The 24652-nt window shown below is 41.6% G+C and overlaps 2 protein-coding genes across 7 annotated transcripts in view; both read left to right on the top strand.

Moving 5' to 3' along the window:
- Positions 1–24652, top strand: part of LOC139750877 (probable methyltransferase-like protein 25) — a 221376-nt gene that overhangs the window by 15782 nt on the left and 180942 nt on the right. For 5 of the 6 annotated variants that reach the window (XM_071665729.1, XM_071665726.1, XM_071665728.1 and 2 more), the window contains exon 3: positions 2693–2808. The exons of the other annotated variant lie outside the window; for it this stretch is intronic. In XM_071665729.1, coding sequence (XP_071521830.1) covers positions 2693–2808 — 116 coding nt within the window. The remainder of the gene's footprint in view (positions 1–2692; positions 2809–24652) is intronic. 6 annotated transcript variants of the gene reach the window in all.
- On the top strand, positions 2846–10849 carry LOC139750876 (uncharacterized). Its single transcript, XM_071665725.1, has one exon. The coding sequence runs from the start codon at positions 6605–6607 to the stop codon at positions 7871–7873; it is 1269 nt and encodes a 422-aa protein (XP_071521826.1). The 5' UTR covers positions 2846–6604; the 3' UTR covers positions 7874–10849.

The following is a 24652-nucleotide window of genomic DNA, read 5'->3' as shown; positions in this document are numbered from 1 at the left end:
AGGGTGTATGTGTGGTGGGGTAGTGTTTGAGACTGAGTTGGGAAGGCAGTTGCTTAGTGCTTGTTTGGTCATATCAGTATATATGTATTGTCAGTATGGTACTTGTTGGGGATGGGGAGATATCAAGGGTAACCTTTTTATTTCTTTTTGGGAGTTGGTGGGTAGTTAGGGAGTGGTTGGATGGGAAGTCTAGTGCTGTTGCAAAGAATTGAGTGCCAAGCATATTGTGGTGGTACTGTATTGGAAGGAACTCTGTTTCATTAAAGAAGTGTTGAGTGTTTGCGTTTGTAGAACAACCAGTGATTGTTCTCAATGCTGTTTTGAATGGTTTGCGGCTTTGTTATATTTGCTTTTGCTTTTCACAGGATGGATGACCAGGCAGGTGAGGCATAGTTTAGGGTGTGAAAGATGAATTGTTTGCTGAGGATACAAAGGGATTTTTTTCAAGTCCAAATCTGGTAAATCAGATTTTGAGGGCATTTAGTATGTTGCTTTAGTGTTGATGTTTGTGGTGTGGAGAGGAAAGTCTTGGGTGTGTTGTGTGTGTTGCAGAATAGTTGGTGTTTTGTGTAGTGGGAGCAATTGCCCATTTAAAGTAATAGGAGAGTGAAGGTTGGATATGTGTCAGTCTAAGGTTAAGAGTGACTTATGACTTTTTTTTGAGATGTAGGCATTCTGCTCTAGGTAAGCTACTGTTCCAAATGTGTAATGCAATGTTGCATGTTTTTGCTGCTGCTTGATAATGTCAGGTTGCTGTCGCATGATTGTAAGGTCATCTCCACATAAGAGGACCTTCATCCTGTAGTCTGTAGAAAGTAATGGAAGGCCATGTAGTAAGAGACTAAAGAGGGTTGGAGAAAGAGCTGCTCCTTGGAGAAATCCATCTTAGAGCTTTTAGGTTTTAGAGGTGAAGCCTTATTGTGTATCTCTTGTTTGAAAGACAACTGTGAAGTTGGCCAGCCTTCTTTTATTATTGTCTTGGTGGAAGGTGTACTGCTGGCAATCTGTCCACAAACATAAAATCTCTCCTTGCCATACATAACACTTGATAACTCACACAGCTCATTCTTCATAACTGTAGTTTCTCCACAGTGAGCACTATGCACTAACCCTACCTTATGGCAAAATTATAGGAGCAGTGGATAGAATTAGTAGGTAGGAACATTTAGCTAAGAGCATTAGTTAGAAGTAGTGGGTAGGAACATTAGGCAGGAGCAATATGTAGAAGTAGTCAGTAGGAATATTAGGTAGGAGCCTTTGCAAACACTGCAGTAGAGTTGCCCTCTGCCAGTAGCCTGTTAAGAGTAAGCTAGTTATGGAGACTTTATAACACCATGGCCACCCTCTTAAGGGAGTTTGAGTTGGGAACAGGCATCAGAGATATAGATGGATTGATAAATTGGAAGGTGTCAAATATCTTTAGTATGAAGATGTGTCAAGGGACAATTTCATATATTTTGTTGATGTCTGTTATTACTAATATTGTTTGGGATGGGAGTTGCAGGTGGATGAAACCATCCAGGATATGTTTTTTTAGGTATGTGTGTGTGTAGTGGCAGTGGAGTGATTGATTCTAAAGTTATGTTGTATAGGTGAGTGTTTTTTTTCTAAATTCTTTTATGGATCAGTTTTTCTGGGTTGGGATACCAAAAACAGAAGTGATATAGAGCATTAAGAGGTGGAGGAGTTGGGTGGTTTGGGGGATTTTAGGATTATTACTATATTAATAAGTTTCCATTGTTAGGGACTGTGTTTTGTAGCCAGGGGTGGTTTAAGATATCAGAAAGTGCTAGCATTGCAATTGGGCCAAAGTAGTTTATGCAAAAGTTTTTTATGTTGTTAGGGCATGTTGCAGGAGTTCTTTAAGGTTTTAATTGCATCACTATGTCAGTGGGAATGAAGAGTGGGTGAGAAGTAGTTTATTGATGGATTTTGTATAGGTTTTTCATGACATTCGTGTTTAGGGTTGTGGATAGATTATGGCTGATTGTTTGGGAATGTTTCATGATTAAGTTTGTGTTTTCATAGGAGAAGGGATGTCATTGGATTGGGTCAGCTGCATCATATACATTGGGGGCTGGGATGATGTGGAGTAGATTTTCATTTGTGGGTGCCAGACTTGGTTGTTGTGGGTTTATCGTTCATTGTTGAGGAAGGAGTGCCAGTTTGCAGTCTGCCTTTCCATGATTAGGATAATGATGTATAGAGTTTGGATTTGTGTAATGTTACTCAGAGTAACAGTTTCACTTATCATGTTCTTTAATTGTTATGGTAAATTTGATAATTTTTTCAAAAAATTAAAGATTGAGAAAGATTCAGTTAATTACTGCAGTTAACTGACACACTGAGGCTTCTGTAAAATGGTATTGCCTGTTGTGTTAACTGTGTTTTGGCTTGATGACTTCTGTTGCTTTAGGTGTTTTCTTTTGCTTCCTTTCTCTAGGTATTTGCATGATTTACACTTGTTTAGAAATGACCATACATGCCTAGATTTAGCTCTTGTATACATTGCCTTGAAGATGTTTAGATCCATGAAATGGAAGGAGTTCAATTTATAGATTAATGTTTATAGCATTTGATACAAATTCTGTCCTGGTAAAAGTTTTCTGAGGGTGTGTGCCAGATTGGATTATGTTGTATACAGTTTAGGGCTCAGAGTTCAGGCAATTTAAATATTTCATAAATTTTACAGATATAGCGTACACATCTGAGGGATGGTGCTTTTCATCCAGTGATCTGCCATCCTTCATAGTAGCTATACGTGAGCACTGCCTACCATCCTTGGGCATCACCACTGCTGTTGAGGAGGTTGCTGTTTTCTTATGTTCTAGTATCCAACTGATTACATGCATTGATCATTCATGGTTTTATTCATTATCTATTGCCACAAGATAATATGTTTCTGACATTATGGGTAATGATGTATTGTATGGTATCCATTTGACTTTAATGACCTCTCACTTAGTGTAATTTATATGAATAATTTGAAACTGTTGGGTATCATGAAATGTATGCATAACACCTCTAATAAATGAATAATATAGAGGGAGAGATTCTAGATAAGTAAATAATTGGTTTTGATAAATATTCTTTAATGAATTGAATGGGATCTTCTCTTTTTCCATGACCATTTCATATACTTTTAACCATTTTCTCTCTGGTCTCTTATTATTCAGTTTTTCACATTTTTGGTTTCCATGAAAAAACAAAAATATAAGTTTCAGGGCCTTAGAAAATTAGAGGAGGGGGATATGATGGAGTTGCTTGAGTCCCATAGAAAGGAATTATCAATGAGGAGCTGATGTAGATAGAACAAAAATGAGCAAAGAGACAGAAGTGTAGAAACAGATTCTCCTATAGGTTTAAGTGTAGAGAAAATACGTGAGGTTTCTTGATATCTTGATGCAGTAGTGGAAATATTTAATGAAAATGATCTAAACAGAGAAATATAGTTTACCTTTACCATGTTAGTAAGCAGGAAATTCTGTCACCAGAAGAGAAAAAATTTTCAGTTATCTCTGGATGAATTCTTCGAACATCAACCCTTAGATAAAGAGCCAGGTAAACCTTGCTTTTCATTTGCAAAACTCCACTGTACCTTCTCCACTCACTACATCCTTCACATACCAGATCATAACCAACTTTGGCTTAGTTATATCACTAACTATATTGAATATTTTCTTAGAAAACTATTTCAAGCTGTATGTTTATTTAGATACTGAGATTGATAGTGTACTGGCATTGACTTTATTTTTCTTGGGATTCTGTTTATATTTTTGTGTAAAAATTAGGTTGATATCTCTCCAAGGAGCATAATCTCCCTTATCCCCAATGTTCTTATGGTGAAATGGGTTCCACCATACATTTTTTTCAAGTTATGTTTTCATGGTATGTATCTGGTATAAAGTGATGGAACATTGTTTAAAAGTACATTCTAGTATGGAGCAGCTCCAGAAGCACTTGTACAATCAGGTATTTATGCTTTTTGAAAAGTGATTTAGGAAATTAGTAACAAACAAGATTAATCTCCAGTGTTGATACTATCAATACAGCACATTTTTCTTATATCACTAATTTGCAGTTGTATCATTGTCTGCTGATGTTGCAGTTACTAACAATTTCCCATTCAGAGGGAACAGAAAGTGAATATGTAACTATGAAAAAAGTTTTTGAATTATCTCAGTAGCATAATGCAAGATAATATATGCATTACCAAAACCAATTGCTGTTTACTAGTTGGTGTTAAAAGTTTATGGCTTGATGGCCATTAAGCAAGTATGTTAAGCTTCCTCTTCACTTCCCTGTGCCTCATGTTGTGGTAATCTTGCAGTTGTAGGTTTACCACAGACAGTTTAGGAAAATACACAGCTTACAGTTCCATAGTCACATTTGATCCATTCAAAAATCTGTGATGTGTCTTAAAAGCAGTCTGAAAATTCTACTTTAAAAAACAATGCTATGATCACCAACTAATATATAATCATCTAATATATGATCACAATGGCCAACTGCTGCCACCTCATTCCATACAGCATAATGTACAAAAGTGATTGAAAGATGCACTGGTAAGCTACACTATGGTTAGGCTAAACTCATTCATGAATGGGTATGCCTGATCTTTGGGTTTGCTAATAGTTTAGTATTATTAGCAAAAGCTCTTTTGTGATTTGAGTTAGTTCTTTCTTTTATATTTCACTGTCATTTCCCATGTTAGTGAGGTAGCACCAGGAACAGATGAAGAAAGGCCACATCTGCTCACATGCATATACAAATTCATACTCCTGAAACAGGAGTGGTGGGAGTATGTGATAGAGATAGAGTGTAAGAAAGTAAACTCTAGATTGATATGTGTAAAACTGAAAGTGGATGGAGAGAGATGGGTGATTAATGGTGCATATGCACCTGGGCATGAGAAGAAAGATCATGAGAGGCAAGTGTTTTGGGAGTAGCTGAATGAGTGTGTTAGTAGTTTTGATCCACGAGACCGGGTTATAGTGATGGGTGATTTGAAAGCAAAGGTGAGTAATGTGGCAGTTGAGGGAATAATTGGTGTACATGGGGTGTTCAGTGTTGTAAATGGAAATGGTGAAGAGCTTGTAGATTTATGTGCTGAAAAAGGACTGGTGATTGGAAAAACCTGGCTTAAAAAGAGAAATATACATAAGTATACGTATGTAAGTAGGAGAGATGGCCAGAGAGCATTATTGGATTACATGTTAATTGATAGGCATGCAAAAGAGAGACTTTTGGAAGTTAATGTGCTGAGAGGTGCAACTGGAGGGATGTCTGATCATTATCTTGTGGAGGTGAAGGTGAATATTTGTAGAGATTTTCAGAAAAGAAGAGAGAATATTGGGTGAAGAGAGTGGTGAGAGTAAGTGAGCTTGGGAAGGAGACTTGTGTGAGGAAGTACCAGGAGAGACTGAATACAGAATGGAAAAAGGTGAGAACAGAGGAGGTAAGGGGAGTGGGGGAGGAAAGGGATGTATTTAGGGAAGCAGTGATGGCTTGCGCAAGGGATGCCTGTGGCATGAGAAGTGTGGGAGGTGGGCAGATTAGAAAGGGTAGTGAGTAGCGGGATAAAGAAGTAAGATTATTAGTGAAAGAGAAGAGAGAGGCATTTGGACGATTTTTGCAGGGAAATAATGCAAATGACTGGAAGATGTGTAAAAGAAAGAGGCAGGAGGTAAAGAGAAAGATGCAAGAGGCAAAAAAGAGGGCAAATGAGATTTGGGGTGGCAGAGTATCATTGAATTTTAGGGAGAATAAAAAGATGTTTTGGAAGGAGGTAAATAAAGTGTGTAAGACAAGGGAACAAATGGGAACATCAGTGATGAGGGCTAATGGGGAGGTGATAACAAGTAGTGGTGATGTGAGGAGATGGAGTGAGTATTTTGAAGGTTTTTTGAATATGTTTGATGATAGATTGGCAGATATAGAGTGTTTTGGTCGAGGTGGTGTGCAAAGTGAGAGGGTTAGGGAGAATGATTTGATAAACAGAGGAGAGATAGTAAAAGCTTTGCGGAAGATGAAAGCCGGCAAGACATCGGGTTTGGATGGTATTGCAGTGAAATTTATTAAAAAAGGGGGTGATTGTATTGTTGACTGGTTGGTAAGGTTATTTAATGGATGTATGACTTATGGTGAGGTGCCTGAGGACTGGCGGAATGCTTGCTTAGTGCCATTGTACAAAAGCAAAGGGGATAAAAGTGCCATTGTACAAAAGCAAAGGGGATAAAAGTGAGTGCTCAAATTACAGAGGTATAAGTTTGTTGAGTATTCCTGTGAAATTTTACGTCAGCAAATCACACCTCTGCTAGAGGTCGCTTTCCCATGAGATACGCTTTGCTGCTTCATGCCACCAGTTGCTGTGCTTCCTTTGCGCTGTCCAGACGGTTTTCTGCAGCTGCGAGCTTGGCAGCCTTCTTCCCGTGATCCCTCTGGAGCGGAAAGGCTTTGCTACAGCCTGTGACCCAGTTTGGGGCTGGCTGCAACAACACCTGTGATCCATTTAGGAGCGGGGAGGGAAGTGCGATGTTGATGCACTTGTGGAGTTGATGACTCTCACACTGACCTGCACCACCACCTTGCTATCGCCGCCACCATGTCGGATGTCCTGGGCAGTTCCACCAGCATATGGAGGTCGAGTAAGGAGGGCGATTCTGAACATGCCAGGCATGTGAGGAAAGGCTCCTCGCATAGGATTAGCTCCAGGAGCAGCCCTTCTCAGTGGGAGGCTCTTCAGGGCGGTAACAATAGGCCCCATGGTCACGTCACTGGTGATGGCGGTGACTCTGCTTCCCAGCACACATGTTCCTTGCCTTCTACCTCACGGGATGAGGCATCTGCGCCGCCCTGGAACATGGTGATGGACGCTTTGGCTGCTTTACGTGATGATGTGGAGAAATTGAAGGAGGAAAGGAACTTAGGCCCCAGTCGGGGGGCAGATGATGCCGCGGTGGCCGCCGATGTAAACATTGGCCTTTCTAGCCAGGTGGTGCCTCCCTCGCACTCGCCCACAGGTTTTTCGGGCTTTACTCCAGCTGAGCATTACCTTTCCAGTGATGATTGTGTCTCTCAGAATGACGGGCGGCCTGACAGTGTTCTCCTGCAGTGCGCCAGGGCTTACGGTCCTGTGGATGAGGTGTCTGATGGCATTGACCAGCATGTTGCCGATATGGTTAACCATGTATTTCCTCACGGCTTGGGAGAGGAGGAGTATAAGGAGATTTTGGAAGATGCTGCAGCCAAGAGGCCAGATAACTGTCATGCCTTAGCGCCCGTGGATTGCAACTTGCAAGTTTTAGATGCACTGAAGACTGATGCCAAGAAGGCAGACTTCCGTATGAAGGATGTTGGGAAAGACATTATTACGGCTGCCACAATTTTGACTAAGTCACTCACAGTGCTTGACAAGATCGCCCAGACTAGCCAACTAGATGTTGCCCAGGAAGTGGGCATGCTTAATGGTGCCCTGGCACCCCTGGGTCATGCTAATCACAAGAATAATCTGGCTCGCCAGTTCATCATCAAGCGCGAAATTAACCACAAGTATGCTCACCTCTGTTCAGACAAGGTGCCCATGACTCGTCTTCTGTTTGGGGATGATGTCTCACTCTCAGCCAAGCACATTGAGGAGTCTGAAAAGTTAAGGAGTAAGATTGCTCCAAGGAAACCGCTCTCTACCTCGAAGTTTGGTCCTGGCAAGTTTAGGGGCTCTTCTGGGAGACTGCCATACAGGGGTTTTATGGCCAGGTTTCATCCATATGGCCAACGCACGCATGGTCCCCAGAGTGAGCACCGGCAATCCTTCTCATGGCAGGGTCCTGAGACAAAAAACTCCCGAGGCCGGGGTCACAATCCCCGGCAGTAACTGAGGTGAGTCATCCTTTTCAAGCTGGCAGACTTCACTATTTTGTACATGAGTGGCATGCTAATACCAGTGATCCAAATATTTTAGATATTGTTCAGCATTGCCATTTAGATATTGATGTTGCTAACATTGGTCCTTTATTTGCTGAAGAAGTTGAGTATGTGTTTAATGTCGAGGAAAAGGAAATTGTTTGCCAGGAAATTGTACTGCTTTTGAGTCTGGGGGTTATCAAGGAGACCCAGAGACAGGAGGGGCAGATTCTTTCCCCTATTTTCTTAAGATGGAAGAAGGATGGTGGGTTTAGGATGATCCTTAACCTGGAAAAATTTAATAAGTTTTAGAGTACAAACACTTCAAGATGGAAAATTTTGAGCAGGCGATTCGTCTTGTTAACAGCGGTGTCTTCATGGCCTCTGTCGATTTGCAGCACGCCTATTATTCTCTTAAGATAGCTGAGGAGCAACAACGCTTTCTGTGTTTCAAGTGGCAAGGAAAAACTTATCAATTCACGTGTCTCCCTAATGGGGTTGCGGATGGTCCCCGTCTGTTCACTAAATTAATGAAACCTGTTTTTGCTGTACTTAGAGAGAAGGGACATATCATCACGAGTTTCATTGATGATACTCTTATTTGTCACTGCACTTTTGATGGATGTTGTGAGAGTGTGCGTGCCACTGTTGACTTGCTCAAGAAGTTAGGTTTCTGTATTAACAAAAGCAAGTCTGTCTTGGTCCCCACTAAGTGCTTGGAGTATTTGGGGAACATTATAGATTCTGAGACTATGACAGTAACATTACCTGATCGTAGGATACACAAGATACTACAAATGCTGTGAGGAATTGTTACATAGTGACAGAGCCAAAATTCGGAATGTGGCCAGAGTTGTTGGGCTATTAGTTGCAGCCGTTCCAGCAGCAGAGATGGGGAAACTGCATTACAGGCGGTTAGAATGTGCTAAGATTGCTGCGTTAAGTCGCAGAAGGTAACTTTGACAAGTGGATGGTGGTCACTCATGAGATGAGATTGGACTTGCTTTGGTGGGTATCTCACATTGCATTGCAAAACAGACAGATTTTTCGGAAGGGTACAGAATTGGATCTGTATACTGATGCATCAAATTTAGGTTGGGGTGGCCACCTCAATCAACAAAAAGTTAATGGGAGATGGTCATTATCAGAATCTGCCTTGCACATTAATGCAAAGGAACTCAAAGCCATCTCCCTGGTAGTGTGCTCATTTGCATCTCTTCTCAAAGGACGACATGTTCGGGTGTTTTGTGATAACATGACGGTGGTGACCTATGTCAATGAAATGGGCGGCACACGGTCCTCACTGTGTAATGACATTTGCCGTGACCTTTGGGAGTGGTGTGTGGTGAATATCTGGCTTACCTGCTCTCATGTACCGGGTAAAGTCAATCTCATGGCAGACGCTGCATCTCGGACATTCAATGACAGGCATGAGTGGAAATTGAATGAAGAACTCTTTAGGGCCCTCTCTGAAGTATTTGGGGTTCCGAGCATTGATCTCTTTGCTTCTAGACTGAATGCTCAAGTGACTCGTTTCTGCTCCTGGAAACCTGACCCAGATGCAGAACATTTTGATGCCTTTTCTATCTGCTGGTAGCAGTTTGAACTAATCTACCTTTGGAAATCCCACCCTTTGCTCTGATTGCCAGGTGCCTACAGAAAATTCGAGCAGAGTCAGCGAAGGGGTGGATGGTATTGCCTCTCTGGCTGTCCCAGCCCTGGATGGGGATTCTACTCACTTTGCTGGTCAAGGAACAACGGCTGATTCCGAGGGGGGCACACGTCTTGCGTCACCCATCGACGAGGAACACCCCATTCTCCGACACGCCCGACTGATGGCTTGCCTCTTATCCAGGCAATGTCTGCGAGACAGGGGCATTTCTCAGGCAGGTATGGACATCATCCTTGCCTCCTGGAGACCTGCGACTGCGAGGCAGTACCAGCCACATATTAACAGGTGGTTACAGTTTTGTGGTAGCCGGAACATCGATCCCTTTGCTCCCACTGTAACTAATATTGTGAATTTTCTGTCTGTCACTTTCCACAGAGGTGTTAGTTATACTTCAATCAACACTGCCAGGGGTGCACTCTCCTCCCTGGGGATTACTGTGGATGGTTGCAGTGCAGGCAGCCATCCTCTTGTCACCAGGTTCTTAAAGGGAGTTTTTAACTTGCAGCCATCTGTCCCTAGGTATACAAGAACTTGGGATGTTCAGCAGGTGCTACAGCATCTGCGTGCCATGGATCCTTTGTCCTCCCTCTCTTTAAAGGATTTAACACTGAAGCTTGTGATGTTGATGGCACTTACGCAGGCTGCCAGAATACAAACTTTGCATTGTTTGTTGCTGAAGAATATTAGTTTTGGGTAGGATTCTGTTTGTGTTTGGTTAGGGGAAACTATTAAACAGTGCAGGCCAAAGTTCAATGTGTGGTTTGTGACCTTTAAAGCATATTCTACTGACATTAGATTGTGTGTGTGTGTGAAACTCTGGAAATGTATATTGCTAGGACAGAGGAGTTCAGAAATTCTGCACATCAGGAGGATGGGAAGATACTCCTAAGTTTTATCAAGCCCCACAAGCATGTAACGAGGGACACTGTCGCAAGGTGGATTTGAACAGTGCTTTCTCTGTCGGGCATAGACTCCAGCCAGTATTCAGCGGGCAGTGTTCGGCCTGCAGCTGCATCGAAAGCCAAAGCCATGGCTCTACCAATTGGACACATCATGGCAAGGGCTGGGTGGTCCAGGGCTGCCACTTTTGCCAAGTTTTATGACAAGGAGATTGTCCCGAGTCACGATCCTTTCCAAGATGCTGTCCTTCAATAGTCTGTTCATTTTGTTTGCGTAGGAGATGTTGTCTCTTGTCACCTGGTCCATGGCTATGCAAATTTCTTACTATATTGCAGTTGGTTACTGCTTGTATCATTTCTCTCTGCATGTCTACAGTACGACACCCACATGGCTTCAAAACCTCATGGGAAAGTGGCCTCTAGCAGAGGTGTGATTTACTGACATAAAATTAATGAAGTACATGAGACTTACCGTAGGTCAGTTGAAATTTGCTTCGAATTTTATGAAGCAAATCACCTGCTAGAAGGGAGCTTTCACGTGCCCACCTCTCCCACCCTACGCTCTGTAGCGTCTTGTGGCTTACATATTTCTAGCAGTGCAAAATGTTCAGTTACTTTCATGTGGTTGGTCATACTCTTTAAAGTCTGGTGGCGTGAAGCGGCAAAGCGTATCTCATGTGAAAGCTTCCTTCTAGCAGAGGTGATTTGCTTCATGAAATTCAAAGCACATTTCAACTGACCTACGGTAAGTCTCATGTACTTCATTAATTATTGGTGCATATGCACCTTGGCATGAGAAGAAAGATCATGAGAGGCAAGTGTTTTGGGAGCAGTTGAATGAGTGTGTTAGTAGTTTTGATGCACGAGACTGGGTTATAGTGATGGGTGATTTCTATGCAAAGGTGAGTAATGTGGCAGTTGAGGGAATAATTGGTATATGTGGGGTGTTCAGTGTTGTAAATGGAAATGGTGAAGAGCTTGTAGATTTGTGTGCTGAAAAAGGACTGGTGATTGGGAATACCCGGTTTAAAAAGAGAGATATACATAAGTATACATATGTAAGTAGGAGAGATGGCCTGAAAGCGTTATTGGATTACGTGTTAATTGATAGGCGCACGAAAGAGAGACTTTTGGATGTTAATGTACTGAGAGGTGCAACTGGAGGGATGTCTGATCATTGTCTTATGGAGGCGAAGGTGAAGATTTGTAGAGGTTTTCAGAAAGGAAGAGAGAATGTTGGGGTGAAGAGAGTGGTGAGAGTAAGTGAGCTTGGGAAGGAGACTTGTGTGAGGAAGTACCAGGAGAGACTGAGTACAGAATGGAAAAAGGTGAGAACAAAGGATGAAAGGGGAGTGGGGGAGGAATGGGATGTATTTAGGGAAGCAGTGATGGCTTGCGGAAAAGATGCTTGTGGCATGAGAAGCGTTGGAGGTGGTTTGATTAGAAAGGGTAGTGAGTGGTGGGATGAAGAAGTAAGATTATTAGTGAAAGAGAAGAGAGAGGTGTTTGGACAATTTTTGCAGGGAAATAATGCAAATGAGTGGGAGATGTATAAAAGAAAGAGACAGGAGGTCAAGAGAAAGGTGCAAGAGATGAAAAAGAGGGCAAATGAGAGTTGGGGTGAGACAGTATCATTAAATTTTAGGGAGAATAAAAAGATGTTTTGGAAGGAGGTAAATAAAGTGCGTAAGACAAGGGAACAAATGGGAACTCCAGTGAAGGGGGCAAATGGGGAGGTGATAACAAGTAGTGGTGATGTGAGGAGATTGAGTGAGTACTTTAAAGGTTTGTTGAATGTGTTTGATGATAGAGTGGCAGATATAGGGTGTTTTGGTCAAGGTGGTGTGCAAAGTGAGAGGGTTAGGGAAAATGATTTGGTAAACAGCGAAGAGGTAGTAAAAGCTTTGCGGAAGATGAAAGCCGGCAAGGCAGCAGGTTTCGATGGTATTGCAGTGGAATTTATAAAAAAAGGGGGTGACTGTATTGTTGACTGGTTGGTAAGGTTATTTAATGTATGTATGATTCATGATGAGGTGCCTGAGGATTGGCGGAATGCTTGCATAGTGCCATCGTACAAAGGCAAAGGAGATAAGTGTGAGTGCTCAAATTACAGAGGTATAAGTTTGTTGAGTATTCCTGGGAAATTATATGGGAGGGTATTGATTGAGAGGGTGAAGGCATGTACAGAGCATCAGATTGGGGAAGAGCAGTGTGGTTTCAGAAGTGGTAGAGGATGTGTGGATCAGGTGTTTGCTTTGAAGAATGTATGTGAGAAATACTTAGAAAAGCAAAGGGATTTGTATGTAGCATTTATGGATCTGGAGAAGACATATGATAGAGTTGATAGAGATACTCTGTGGAAGGTATTAAGAATATATGGTGTGGGAGGCAAGTTGTTAGAAGCAGTGAAAGGTTTTTATCGAGGATGTAAGGTATGTGTACGTGTAGGAAGAGAGGAAAGTGATTGGTTCTCAGTGAATGTAGGTTTGCGGCAGGGGTGTGTGATGTCTCCAAGGTTGTTTAATTTGTTTTTGGATGGGGTTGTTAGGGAGGTGAATGCAAGAGTTTTGGAAAGAGGGGCAAGTATGCAGTCTGTTGTGGATGAGGGAGCTTTGGAAGTGAGTCAGTTGTTGTTTGCTGATGATACAGCGCTGGTGGTTGATTCATGTGAGAAACTGCAGAAACTGATGACTGAGTTTGGTAAAGTGTGTGAAAGAAGAAAGTTGAGAGTAAATGTGAATAAGAGCAAGGTTATTAGGTACAGTAGGGTTGAGGGTCAAGTGAAATGGGAGGTAAGTTTGAATGGAGAAAAACTCGGTGGAAGTGAAGTGTTTTAGATATCTGGGAGTGGATCTGGCAGCGGATGGAACCATGGAAGCGGAAGTGAATCATAGGGTGGGAGAGGGGGCGAAAATTCTGGGAGCCTTGAAGAATGTGTGGAACTCGAGAACATTAACTCGGAAAGCAAAAATGGGTATGTTTGAAGGAGTAGTGGTTCCAACAAATTTGTATAGTTGCGAGGCATGGGCTATGGATAGAGTTGTGTGCAGGAGGGTGGATGTGCTGGAAATGAGATGTTTGAGGATAATATGTGGTGTGAGGTGGTTTGATCGAGTAAGTAATAATAGGGTAAGAGAGATGTGTGGTAATAAAAAGAGTGTGGTTCTGAGAGCAGAAGAGGGTGTTTTGAAATGGTTTGGTAACATGGAGAGAATGAGTGAGGAAAGATTGACCAAGAGGATATATGTGTCAGAGGTGGAGGGAACGAGAAGTGGGAGACCAAATTGTAGGTGGAAAGATGGAGTGAAAAAGATTTTGAGTGATCGGGGCCTGAACATGCAGGAAGGTGAAAGGCGTGCAAGGAATAGAGTGAATTAGAACGATGTGGTATACCGGGGTCGACGTGCTGTCAATGGCTTGAACCAGGGCATGTGAAGCGTCTGGGGTAAACCATGGAAAGTTGTGTGGGGCCTGGATGTGGAAAGGGAGCTGTGGTTTTGGTGCATTATTACATGACAGCTAGAGACTGAGTGTGAACGAATGGGGCCTTTGTTGTCTTTTCCTAGCGCTACCTCGCTCACTTGAGGGGGGAGGGGGTTGTTATTCCATGTGTGGCGGGGTGGCGATGAGAATGAATAAAGGCAGAGAGTATGAAATATGTATATGTGTATATATGTATATGGAGTGAATTGGAACGATGTGGTATACTGGGGTCGACGTGCTGTCAATGGATTGAACCAGGGCATGTGAAGTGTCTGGGGTAAACCATAGAAAGTTCTGTGGGGCCTGGATGTGGAAAGGGAGCTGTGGTTTCGGTGCATTATTGCATGACAGCTAGAGACTGAGTGTGAACGAATGGGGCCTTTGTTGTCTGTTCCTAGTGCTACCTTGCACACATGAGGGGGGAGGGGGATGATATTCCATGTTTGGCGAGGTGGCGATGGGAATGAATAAAGGCAGACAGTGTGAATTGTGTGCATGGGTATATATGTATGTGTCTGTGTGTGTATATATATGTGTACATTGAGATGTATAGGTATGTATATTTGCGTGTGTGGACGTGTATGTATATACATGTGTATGGGGGTGGGTTGGGCCATTTCTTTCATCTGTTTCCTTGCGCTACCTCGCAAACGCGGGAGACAGCGACAAAGCAAAATAAAAAAAGATAAAATAAAATAATAATAATAATATATATATATATATATATATATATATATATATATATATATATATAGTTGATAGAGATGCTCTGTGGAAGGTATTAAGAATATATGGTGTGGGAGGCAAGTTGTTAGAAGCAGTGAAAAGTTTTTATCGAGGATGTAAGGCATGTGTACGTGTAGGAAGAGAGGAAAGTGATTGGTTCTCAGTGAATGTAGGTTTGCGGCAGGGGTGTGTGATGTCTCCATGGTTGTTTAATTTGTTTATGGATGGGGTTGTTAGGGAGGTGAATGCAAGAGTTTTGGAAAGAGGGGCAAGTATGAAGTCTGTTGGGGATGAGAGAGCTTGGGAAGTAAGTCAGTTGTTGTTCGCTGATGATACAGCGCTGGTGGCTGATTCATGTGAGAAACTGCAGAAGCTGGTGACTGGGTTTGGTAAAGTGTGTGAAAGAAGAAAGTTAAGAGTAAATGTGAATAAGAGCAAGGTTATTAGGTACAGTAGGGTTGAGGGTCAAGTCAACTGGGAGGTGAGTTTGAATGGAGAAAAACTGGAGGAAGTGAAGTGTTTTAGATATCTGGGAGTGGATCTGGCAGCGGATGGAAACATGGAAGCGGAAGTGGATCATAGGGTGGGGGAGGGGGCGAAAATTCTGGGAGCCTTGAAGAATGTGTGGAAGTCGAGAACATTATCTCGGAAAGCAAAAATGGGTATGTTTGAAGGAATAGTGGTTCCAACAATGTTGTATGGTTGCGAGGCGTGGACTATGGATAGAGTTGTGCGCAGGAGGATGGATGTGCTGGAAATGAGATGTTTGAGGACAATGTGTGGTGTGAGGTGGTTTGATCGAGTAAGTAACATAAGGGTAAGAGAGATGTGTGGAAATAAAAAGAGCGTGGTTGAGAGAGCAGAAGAGGGTGTTTTGAAATGGTTTGGTCACATGGAGAGAATGAGTGAGGAAAGATTGACCAAGAGGATATATGTGTCGGAGGTGGAGGGAACGAGGAGAAGAGGGAGACCAAATTGGAGGTGGAAAGATGGAGTGAAAAAGATTTTGTGTGATCGGGGCCTGAACATGCAGGAGGGTGAAAGGAGGGCAAGGAATAGAGTGAATTGGAGCGATGTGGTATACCGGGGTTGACGTGCTGTCAGTGGATTGAATCAAGGCATGTGAAGCGTCTGGGGTAAACCATGGAAAGCTGTGTAGGTATGTATATTTGCGTGTGTGGACGTATGTATATACATGTGTATGGGGGTGGGTTGGGCCATTTCTTTTGTCTGTTTCCTTGCGCTACCTCGCAAATGCGGGAGACAGTGGCAAAAAAAAAAAAAAAAAAAAAAAATATATATATATATATATATATATATATATATATATATATATATATATATATATATATATTTCTTTCAAACTATTCGCCATTTCCCGCGTTAGCGAGGTAGCGTTAAGAACAGAGGACTGGGCCTTTGAGGGAATATCCTCACGTGGCCCCCTTCTCTGTTCCTTCTTTTGGAAAATAATAATAATAAAAAAAAAAAAACGAAAGGAGAGGATTTCCAGCCCCTCGCTCCCTCCCCTTTTAGTCGCCTTCTATGACACGCAGGGAATACGTGGGAAGTATTCTTTCACCCCTAACCCCAGGGATATATATATATATATATACATATATATATATATATATATATATATATATATATATATATATATATATATATAGAAGGCGACTAAAAGGGGAGGGAGCGGGGGGCTGGAAATCCTCCCCTCTCATTTTTTTTTTAATTTTCCAAAAGAAGGAACAGAGAATTGGGCCAGGTGAGGGTATTCTCTCAAGGCCCAGTCCTCTGTTCTTAACGCTACCTCGCTAATGTGGGAAATGGCGAATAGTTTGAAAGAAAAGATATATATATATATATATATATATATATATATATATATATATATATATATATATATATATATATATATATATATATATATATATCCCATGGGATTGGTGAGAAAGAATACTTCCCATGTATTCCACGTGTGTCGTAGAAGGTGACTTAAGGGGGCAGGATCGGGGGGGCTAGAAATCCTCCCCACCTTGTATTTCAACTTTTTAGTAGGGGAAACAGAAGGAGGAGTCATGCGGGGAGTGCTCATCCCCCTCGAAGTCTCTGATTGGATTGTCTAAATGTGTGTGGATGTAACCAAGATGAGAGAAAAGGAGAGATAGGCGGTAATTTTATTGAAAGGAACCTGGATGTTTTGGCTCTGAGTGAAACAAAGCTCAAGGGTAAAAGGGAAGAGTGGTTTGGGAATATCTTGGGAGTGAAGTCTGGGGTTAGTGAGAGGACAGGGAGCAAAGGAAGGAGTATCACTACTTCTGAAGCATGAGTTGTGGGAGTATGTGATAGAATGTAAGAAAGTAAACTCTAGATTGATATGGGTAAAACTGAAAGTGGATGGAGAGAGATGGTGATTATTGGTGAAAAGAGTCTTTTGGATGTTAATGTACTGAGAGAGGCAGCTGGAGGGATGTCTGATCATTATCTTGTGGAGGCAAAGGTGAAGATTTGTAGACGTTTTCAGAAAAGAGGAGAGAATATTGTGGGGAAGAGAGTGGTGAGAGTAAGTGAGCCTGGAAAGTAGATTTGTGTGAGGAAGTACCATGAGAGATTGAGTGGAGAATGCACATCCTTCAAAATGTTTAAAGTAAAATCAGGCAAAATAGTAATTCAGATAGATATGGGAACAGTATTCATTTACTTAAAGGACACATGTTTGCAAGGTTTTGAAAATCTTGTTTCAGAATTTCCTATCATTCATAGTTGGCCACCAGGCTCTCAAGTTCAACACCATATATTTCAGTCTAAATATATCATCCAACACATTTTCATGAGTAGTAGCTGTACTTATAAAGCACCTAGAAGAAAAAAAGGCTTTTTGTTGAGATGTTTGGAATATCTGAAGGGAGTCCAAAAGGTGATAGGTAAGTTTGGCCACATTTAAACCTATAGAAGTCTATGCCGGTTCCTTCAAAGACAGTGAACTTGTTGGGTTTGGTCTGGGACACAGAGATCGATCCTTGTCCCTTCCTAGAGATTTTCAGACCAGAGCTTGGAGGAACATAAAGGAGGTTAATAGGTAGAAAGGTGAAATGAATAGATTAGAGGGTTGCTTAACTTTGAAGTTGTTCTAGACCCAGCAAGAATGAGTCAGGGAAGTTATTCTTCACTCAGAGCCATGAGACAAGGGAAGGAGGTGGCTTCATTTGGGATAATGAGCAAGAAGAGCTTTTGGAGAGCACTTCCACCATCTAGAAGAGATATACATAGACAACTCTCAAGGACAAAGCTTCTACACAAATACAGTAACAAGACAGTAAAGTAAGGAACATAGTCCCATCTTTTCAGTTTAACCTGTATCAGTATAAGGGAATATTAACAGAATACATCTGTCGCAGAGAGGCAAGGACAGAGAAAGGTACATCAGAACATCTATTTCTAGATAGTAAGTAATTGGTGTCATATGTCAATAAAGGTAATGTAGCAAAGTAATTACCTCAGTGATATTGAACACTTTTGATCTTTCTAGTTAAGAGGAGTGGTTTGTTCTTTGTTGCATTTCTCAAAAGGCAGCTTTAAATAATATAGTAAATGGTCTAGCTTGAGAAAAACCAGTAAGAAGGGTATGAAGCTTGGACTTGGACTCCTTTAATATGGATCCAATATTTAGACAATGACCAAGGAACATCCATGTTTGCAACAAGGGCCAGTCACAGATTGATGGTTTCTGTCTTACCTCCTCCAAACCCATTTGCAAGTGCAGTAGAGGCTTAGCTGCTAAGTCAGGTTACGTTGTTAGCCTGTTTTTGGTAAAACCAGCCTTAGTTCCTGTATGTTTGAAAGTTGAACAGTCCAATCGAAATATCTTATCTGAAGCTAATCCAGGTTCAGCAATTGAAGGAATGTTGCTCTTGAATACATTGCTGAGGCCTTGGGCAGTTCATATATGGATTTTCAGGAACTCATAATGTTCCTCAGTTAGGTCCTCAGGTCGCAGACTTGAAGACAGACTGCATTAACCCTTTAGCAGTAGTTCCTACTGGTTCTGTGCTTTGATATTAGTCATTGATTACTGTGGAGTCTTCATTTTTGTTTACGCACAAAAGATATGCATTGGAAGTTGTGCTTTACTGGTGTGGAGAAATGCCTTATGACACAGGCAATACATAATGTGACAGATTTAAAGTCTGCACAGCAACAAAAATAGATAATTTATCAGATTTTTCCTTTCTCTTTTAATTTTCTTGATATCTACTATTAGTTGATGACTAGATTATTTTTTTATTATTTCTTAGAATCTTGAAATACCCTCATCTGAAGGGTCCTGCTAAGGAACACACTGATAGTTTTCAGAGGATTAAAAAATCATCACTAAGGCAGTATGAAACAACACAGATAATGTTTAGGGGATTTGTAGCCCTGAAGCAGCCATCTGAGATCTCAGTAGTGGTTCTTTCGTGTTCTCTACTCTATTGTTTCAGGATACTGTGATGTAGTTAATTGCAAGTTAATGCTGTTTCCTCATACTTGTTATATTTTGATGACCCAGTTAAATTAGGTTTTAACACTGATGTGTTTAGATATCTTCATTAAAGTGGCCAAGGGTTTTCTTTAGTAGACTGAATGTTTTGTGTGTGTATGTGTTTGTTTGTGTGTGTGTGTGTGTGTGTGTGTGTGTGTGTATGTGTGTGTGTGTGTGTGTGTGTGTGTGTAATTATGGGGAGGAAGTTTTATGCTTTTGGGGCTCCATCTCTTGAACACTCTTAACTGTCATACAACTTTCTGGATTTATGCATGCTGTCTGTATTGACTATGTCATCAGCCAATCTGCCCCAATCATTCACCTCTCATACTATAAAAATATTTCTTTAAATCTTTATTTACAATTTTCTTTCATAATTTCATGTTGTGTCCTCAGGTTTGGTTCCTCTGTCCCTACATCTCTCAAAGTACTGGTATTTGTCCACTTCATTTCTCTCTTTTAAAAACTTAAGGGTTGTGATCAGGTCCTCCCATAGTCTTATCTCTTCCAAGGTTGGTAAATTAAAAGCCACCAGCCTTTCCTGTCAATTAGCTCTATTAATTCTGTGAAGCATATTCTAGTTTTGGCTTTATGTACAATATGAATGGCATTATAAGTATTTCCTTATCCATATACTTAACAGCTATTCTGATATTTGCCAGCAGATGGTGTGTCTCCTTAGCTATTTTCCTAATATGATATCCTGGTGACAGGTTAGGGATGATGTGTACTCCCATGTCCTTTTCACACACAGAATCATGAAACATGCTTCCTGTTAGGTAGTAATCATACTGAGGCCATCTTTTGCTTTATCTCAACCTCATTACTTTACAATTGCTAGAGATGAATTTCATCATCCACATTCCTGATCAACTTTGGAGTCTTTTTAAGTCCCCTTTTAAGCTGATGCAATCCTTTTCACTTTTCACTTCCCTCCAGACTTTTACACCATCTGCAAACATGTTCAAGTTGGATTCTATTCCTTCAGGCAAGTCATTTATGTAGATCAAGAAGAATAATGGTTCCATAACTGAACCCTGTGGCACTCCACTGGTCACCTCAACCTATTTGGAAAAGGCTTCTCTGACAGGCATCTTTTTTTCCCTCCCTGTGATATAATCTTTCACTCAAGGAAGGAGTTTTCACCTTGTTCCTGCTTGGTGATTCAGTTTCATAAATGGTCTCCTGTGTGGGACAGTGTCAAATGCCTTCTGGCAATCCAGATACAGATGGCCCACGCGGCCTTCCCTTTTGTCTAGGATTGAGGTCACTCTCTCATAAAACTATGCTGTCTCTCACTTAGGAAGTTTCTCCTCCACAGAATATGTGTGTGTGTGTGTGTGTGTGTGTGTGTTTGGAGGGGTTGGGGCTTCCTGTTTGGTCCTTAACCCATTCACTGTTGCTGGTGTATGTGTCATGATGTTTCCTGTTTACATCGACTGGTGTGTATGCAATCATTATTCTTGAATTGCTTGCTTTTACCTGGAGGTGAAACATGCAGCCATTATTGCTTGTGGTGATATCCCATGCATTGTTTCCAAGTTCTACAGACAAAATTTTTTTCTGTACTGTGATCACTCTCTGTAAGAATGTCAAGGAGGCCTATATAAGAATTTGTGAAGTTGTGAAGCTTGTAGAAAATAATGTGTAGTATTATAGATAAAAGCCTCAAGAAATAATGGTTATTTGTGACAAAAACACTTTTCAGTTATACTAAACATCTCCCTATATGCCTGATAGTACACCTAGTGTACCTCATGTGCCTAACAACAAGGCAATAAACAGCAGGGCAGTATAACTTAAAGAGCATGCAGCATGTTAGTATTTTTTCACATTTTGAGTTGTTTGTCATTTTACATGGCAAATTGTTTTAGCTAAGTCAAATTACAAAATCAAGGAAATGCATTTTTGCAGTATTTGCATGTGATCTTGGATTTGCTGCAAACTAAAAGGATTTGCATTAATCCATCTTTGTGGGATATATTGTAGAAGACTGCTCTTGGTATGGTTAGCTACCATAACTAGGGCCATTGAATGCCTTTCCTTGGAGGGAATGAAAATTATTTCATTTTTTGACAGAAAGGACTCATTTGTTACATTTTACCCAACTCCATCTCTTTTTAGCTTAGATTGAAGCTGGATTACAGCAGACTTTACATGTGAGATATCCATCCACTATTATATTTATATTATTTATTATACTTTGTCGCTGTCTCCCGCGTTTGCGAGGTAGCGCAAGGAAACAGACGAAAGAAATGGCCCAACCCCCCCCCCATACACATGTATATACATACGTCCACACACGCAAATATACATACCTACACAGCTTTCCATGGTTTACCCCAGACGCTTCACATGCCCTGCTTCAATCCACTGACAGCACGTCAACCCCGGTATACCACATCGCTCCAATTCACTCTATTCCTTGCCCTCCTTTCACCCACCTGCATGCTCAGGCCCCGATCACACAAAATCTTTTTCACTCCATCTTTCCACCTCCAATTTGGTCTCCCTCTTCTCCATGTTCCCTCCACCTCCGACACATATATCCTCTTGGTCAATCTTTCCTCACTCATCCTCTCCATGTGCCCAAACCACTTCAAAACACCCTCTTCTGCTCTCTCAACCACGCTCTTTTTATTTCCACACATCTCTCTTACCCTTACGTTACTCACTCGATCAAACCACCTCACACCACACATTGTCCTCAAACATCTCATTTCCAGCACATCCATCCTCCTGCGCACAACTCTATCCATAGCCCACGCCTCGCAACCATACAACATTGTTGGAACCACTATTCCTTCAAACATACCCATTTTTGCTTTCCGAGATAATGTTCTCGACTTCCACACATTCTTCAAGGCCCCCAGGATTTTCGCCCCCTCCCCCACCCTATGATCCACTTCCGCTTCCATGGTTCCATCCGCTGCCAGATCCACTCCCAGATATCTAAAACACTTCACTTCCTCCAGTTTTTCTCCATTCAAACTCACCTCCCAATTGACTTGACCCTCAACCCTACTGTACCTAATAACCTTGCTCTTATTCACATTTACTCTTAACTTTCTTCTTCCACACACTTTTCCAAACTCAGTCACCAGCTTCTGCAGTTTCTCACATGAATCAGCCACCAGCGCTGTATCATCAGCGAACAACAACTGACTCACTTCCCAAGCTCTCTCATCCCCAACAGACTTCATACTTGCCCCTCTTTCCAAAACTCTTGCATTTACCTCCCTAACAACCCCATCCATAAACAAATTAAACAACCATGGAGACATCACACACCCCTGCCGCAAACCTACATTCACTGAGAACCAATCACTTTCCTCTCTTCCTACATGTACACATGCCTTACATCCTCGATAAAAACTTTTCACTGCTTCTAACAACTTTCCTCCCACACCATATATTCTTAATACCTTCCACAGAGCATCTCTATCAACTCTATCATATGCCTTCTCCAGATCCATAAATGCTACATACAAATCCATTTGCTTTTCTAAGTATTTCTCACATACATTCTTCAAAGCAAACACCTGATCCACACATCCTCTACCACTTCTGAAACCACACTGCTCTTCCCCAATCTGATGCTCTGTACATGCCTTCACCCTCTCAATCAATACCCTCCCATATAATTTACCAGGAATACTCAACAGACTTATACCTCTGTAATTTGAGCACTCACTCTTATCCCCTTTGCCTTTGTACAATGGCACTATGCACGCATTCCGCCAATCCTCAGGCACCTCACCATGAGTCATACATACATTAAATAACCTTACCAACCAGTCAACAATACAGTCACCCCCTTTTTTAATAAATTCCACTGCAATACCATCCAAACCTGCTGCCTTGCCAGCTTTCATCTTCCGCAAAGCTTTCACTACCTCTTCTCTGTTTACCAAATCATTTTCCCTAACCCTCTCACTTTGCACACCACCTCGACCAAAACACCCTATATCTGCCACTCTATCATCAAACACATTCAACAAACCTTCAAAATACTCACTCCATCTCCTTCTCACATCCCCACTACTTGTTATCACCTCCCCACTTGCGCCCTTCACCGAAGTTCCCATTTGCTCCCTTGTCTTACGCACTTTATTTACCTCCTTCCAGAACATCTTTTTATTCTCCCTAAAATTTAATGATACTCTCTCACCTCAACTCTCATTTGCCCTTTTTTTCACCTCTTGCACCTTTCTCTTGACCTCCTGTCTCTTTCTTTTATACATCTCCCACTCAATTGCATTTTTTCCCTGCAAAAATCGTCCAAATGCCTCTCTCTTCTCTTTCACTAATACTCTTACTTCTTCATCCCACCACTCACTACCCTTTCTAATCAACCCACCTCCCACTCTTCTCATGCCACAAGCATCTTTTGCGCAATCCATCACTGATTCCCTAAATACATCCCATTCCTCCCCCACTCCCCTTACTTCCATTGTTCTCACCTTTTTCCATTCTGTACTCAGTCTCTCCTGGTACTTCCTCACACAGGTCTCCTTCTCAAGCTCACTTACTCTCACCACCCTCTTCACCCCAACATTCACTCTTCTTTTCTGAAAACCCATACAAATCTTCACCTTAGCCTCCACAAAGAAACACCTGTTTTTTTTAAATGTGCCAAGTCATAGTTATTGGTAAAAACATGTGAAGGTAGAGAGTTCCAAAGCTTCGATATGTAGGAAAAGAAGCAGGTATCAAAACAGCCCACCTTTGAGTTGCCAATGGCCACACAGTATTCTTGTGATGCAGCAGCTTGCCAAGTATTATGTGATTCAGCTAGTAGTGGGGGCACACAAGCATCCAGCTCTTGGGAGTAGAAACCAAAGTTATACCTATAGAAGAGGGAAAGTGAACGAATGATACGGTGTAGGGCAAGGGGGTCAAGTTTGGAAGGTAGCCTGGGACAGTTTATAAGTTGGATCACTTTTGACTCAACTGTCAAGTAATTATACAGAGCTAGAACCACCCCAAATGTGAGAGCAGTACTCCATACAAGGACAAATCAACCCCTTGTATAAACGGAGCAGCTGTTCAGAAGAGAAGTTTCGACATCTAAACAGGACACCCAGTTTCTTAGAGATAGACTTAGCTACAGGACACCCAGTTTCTTAGAGATAGACTTAGCTATTACTTCAATGTGGGATTTCCAAGAAAGAGTGGATGTCATAGTAATACCACATATGTTCATAGAGTCAAGAGGTGGAATTACAGAACTGTCAAGGGAGAGATAAGAGTTGTGAGGAGTTTTCCATAGAGAGATGGATAGAAATTTGGTCTTGGAGGCATTAAACTTAACAATATTTTGTCTGTCCCACTGAGATGTCCAGTCGAAGTCTGAATTTATTGAGCAAGCTATGTCTAGACAAGATACAGATTGATTGAGAGAAGAGGGAGCAGAATTGAAGGATGTAGATGAATGCAGCATTGAGT

This window comes from Panulirus ornatus, chromosome 10, assembly GCF_036320965.1.
Source record: "Panulirus ornatus isolate Po-2019 chromosome 10, ASM3632096v1, whole genome shotgun sequence".
In the NCBI taxonomy this organism is placed as follows: domain Eukaryota; kingdom Metazoa; phylum Arthropoda; class Malacostraca; order Decapoda; family Palinuridae; genus Panulirus; species Panulirus ornatus.
This window is presented reverse-complemented; position numbering and strand designations above follow the sequence as displayed.

Coding starts and splice junctions, on each gene's coding strand:
- LOC139750876 (XM_071665725.1), top strand. CDS start 6,605: ATGTCGGATGTCCTGGGCAGTTCCACCAGCATATGGAGGTCGAGTAAG.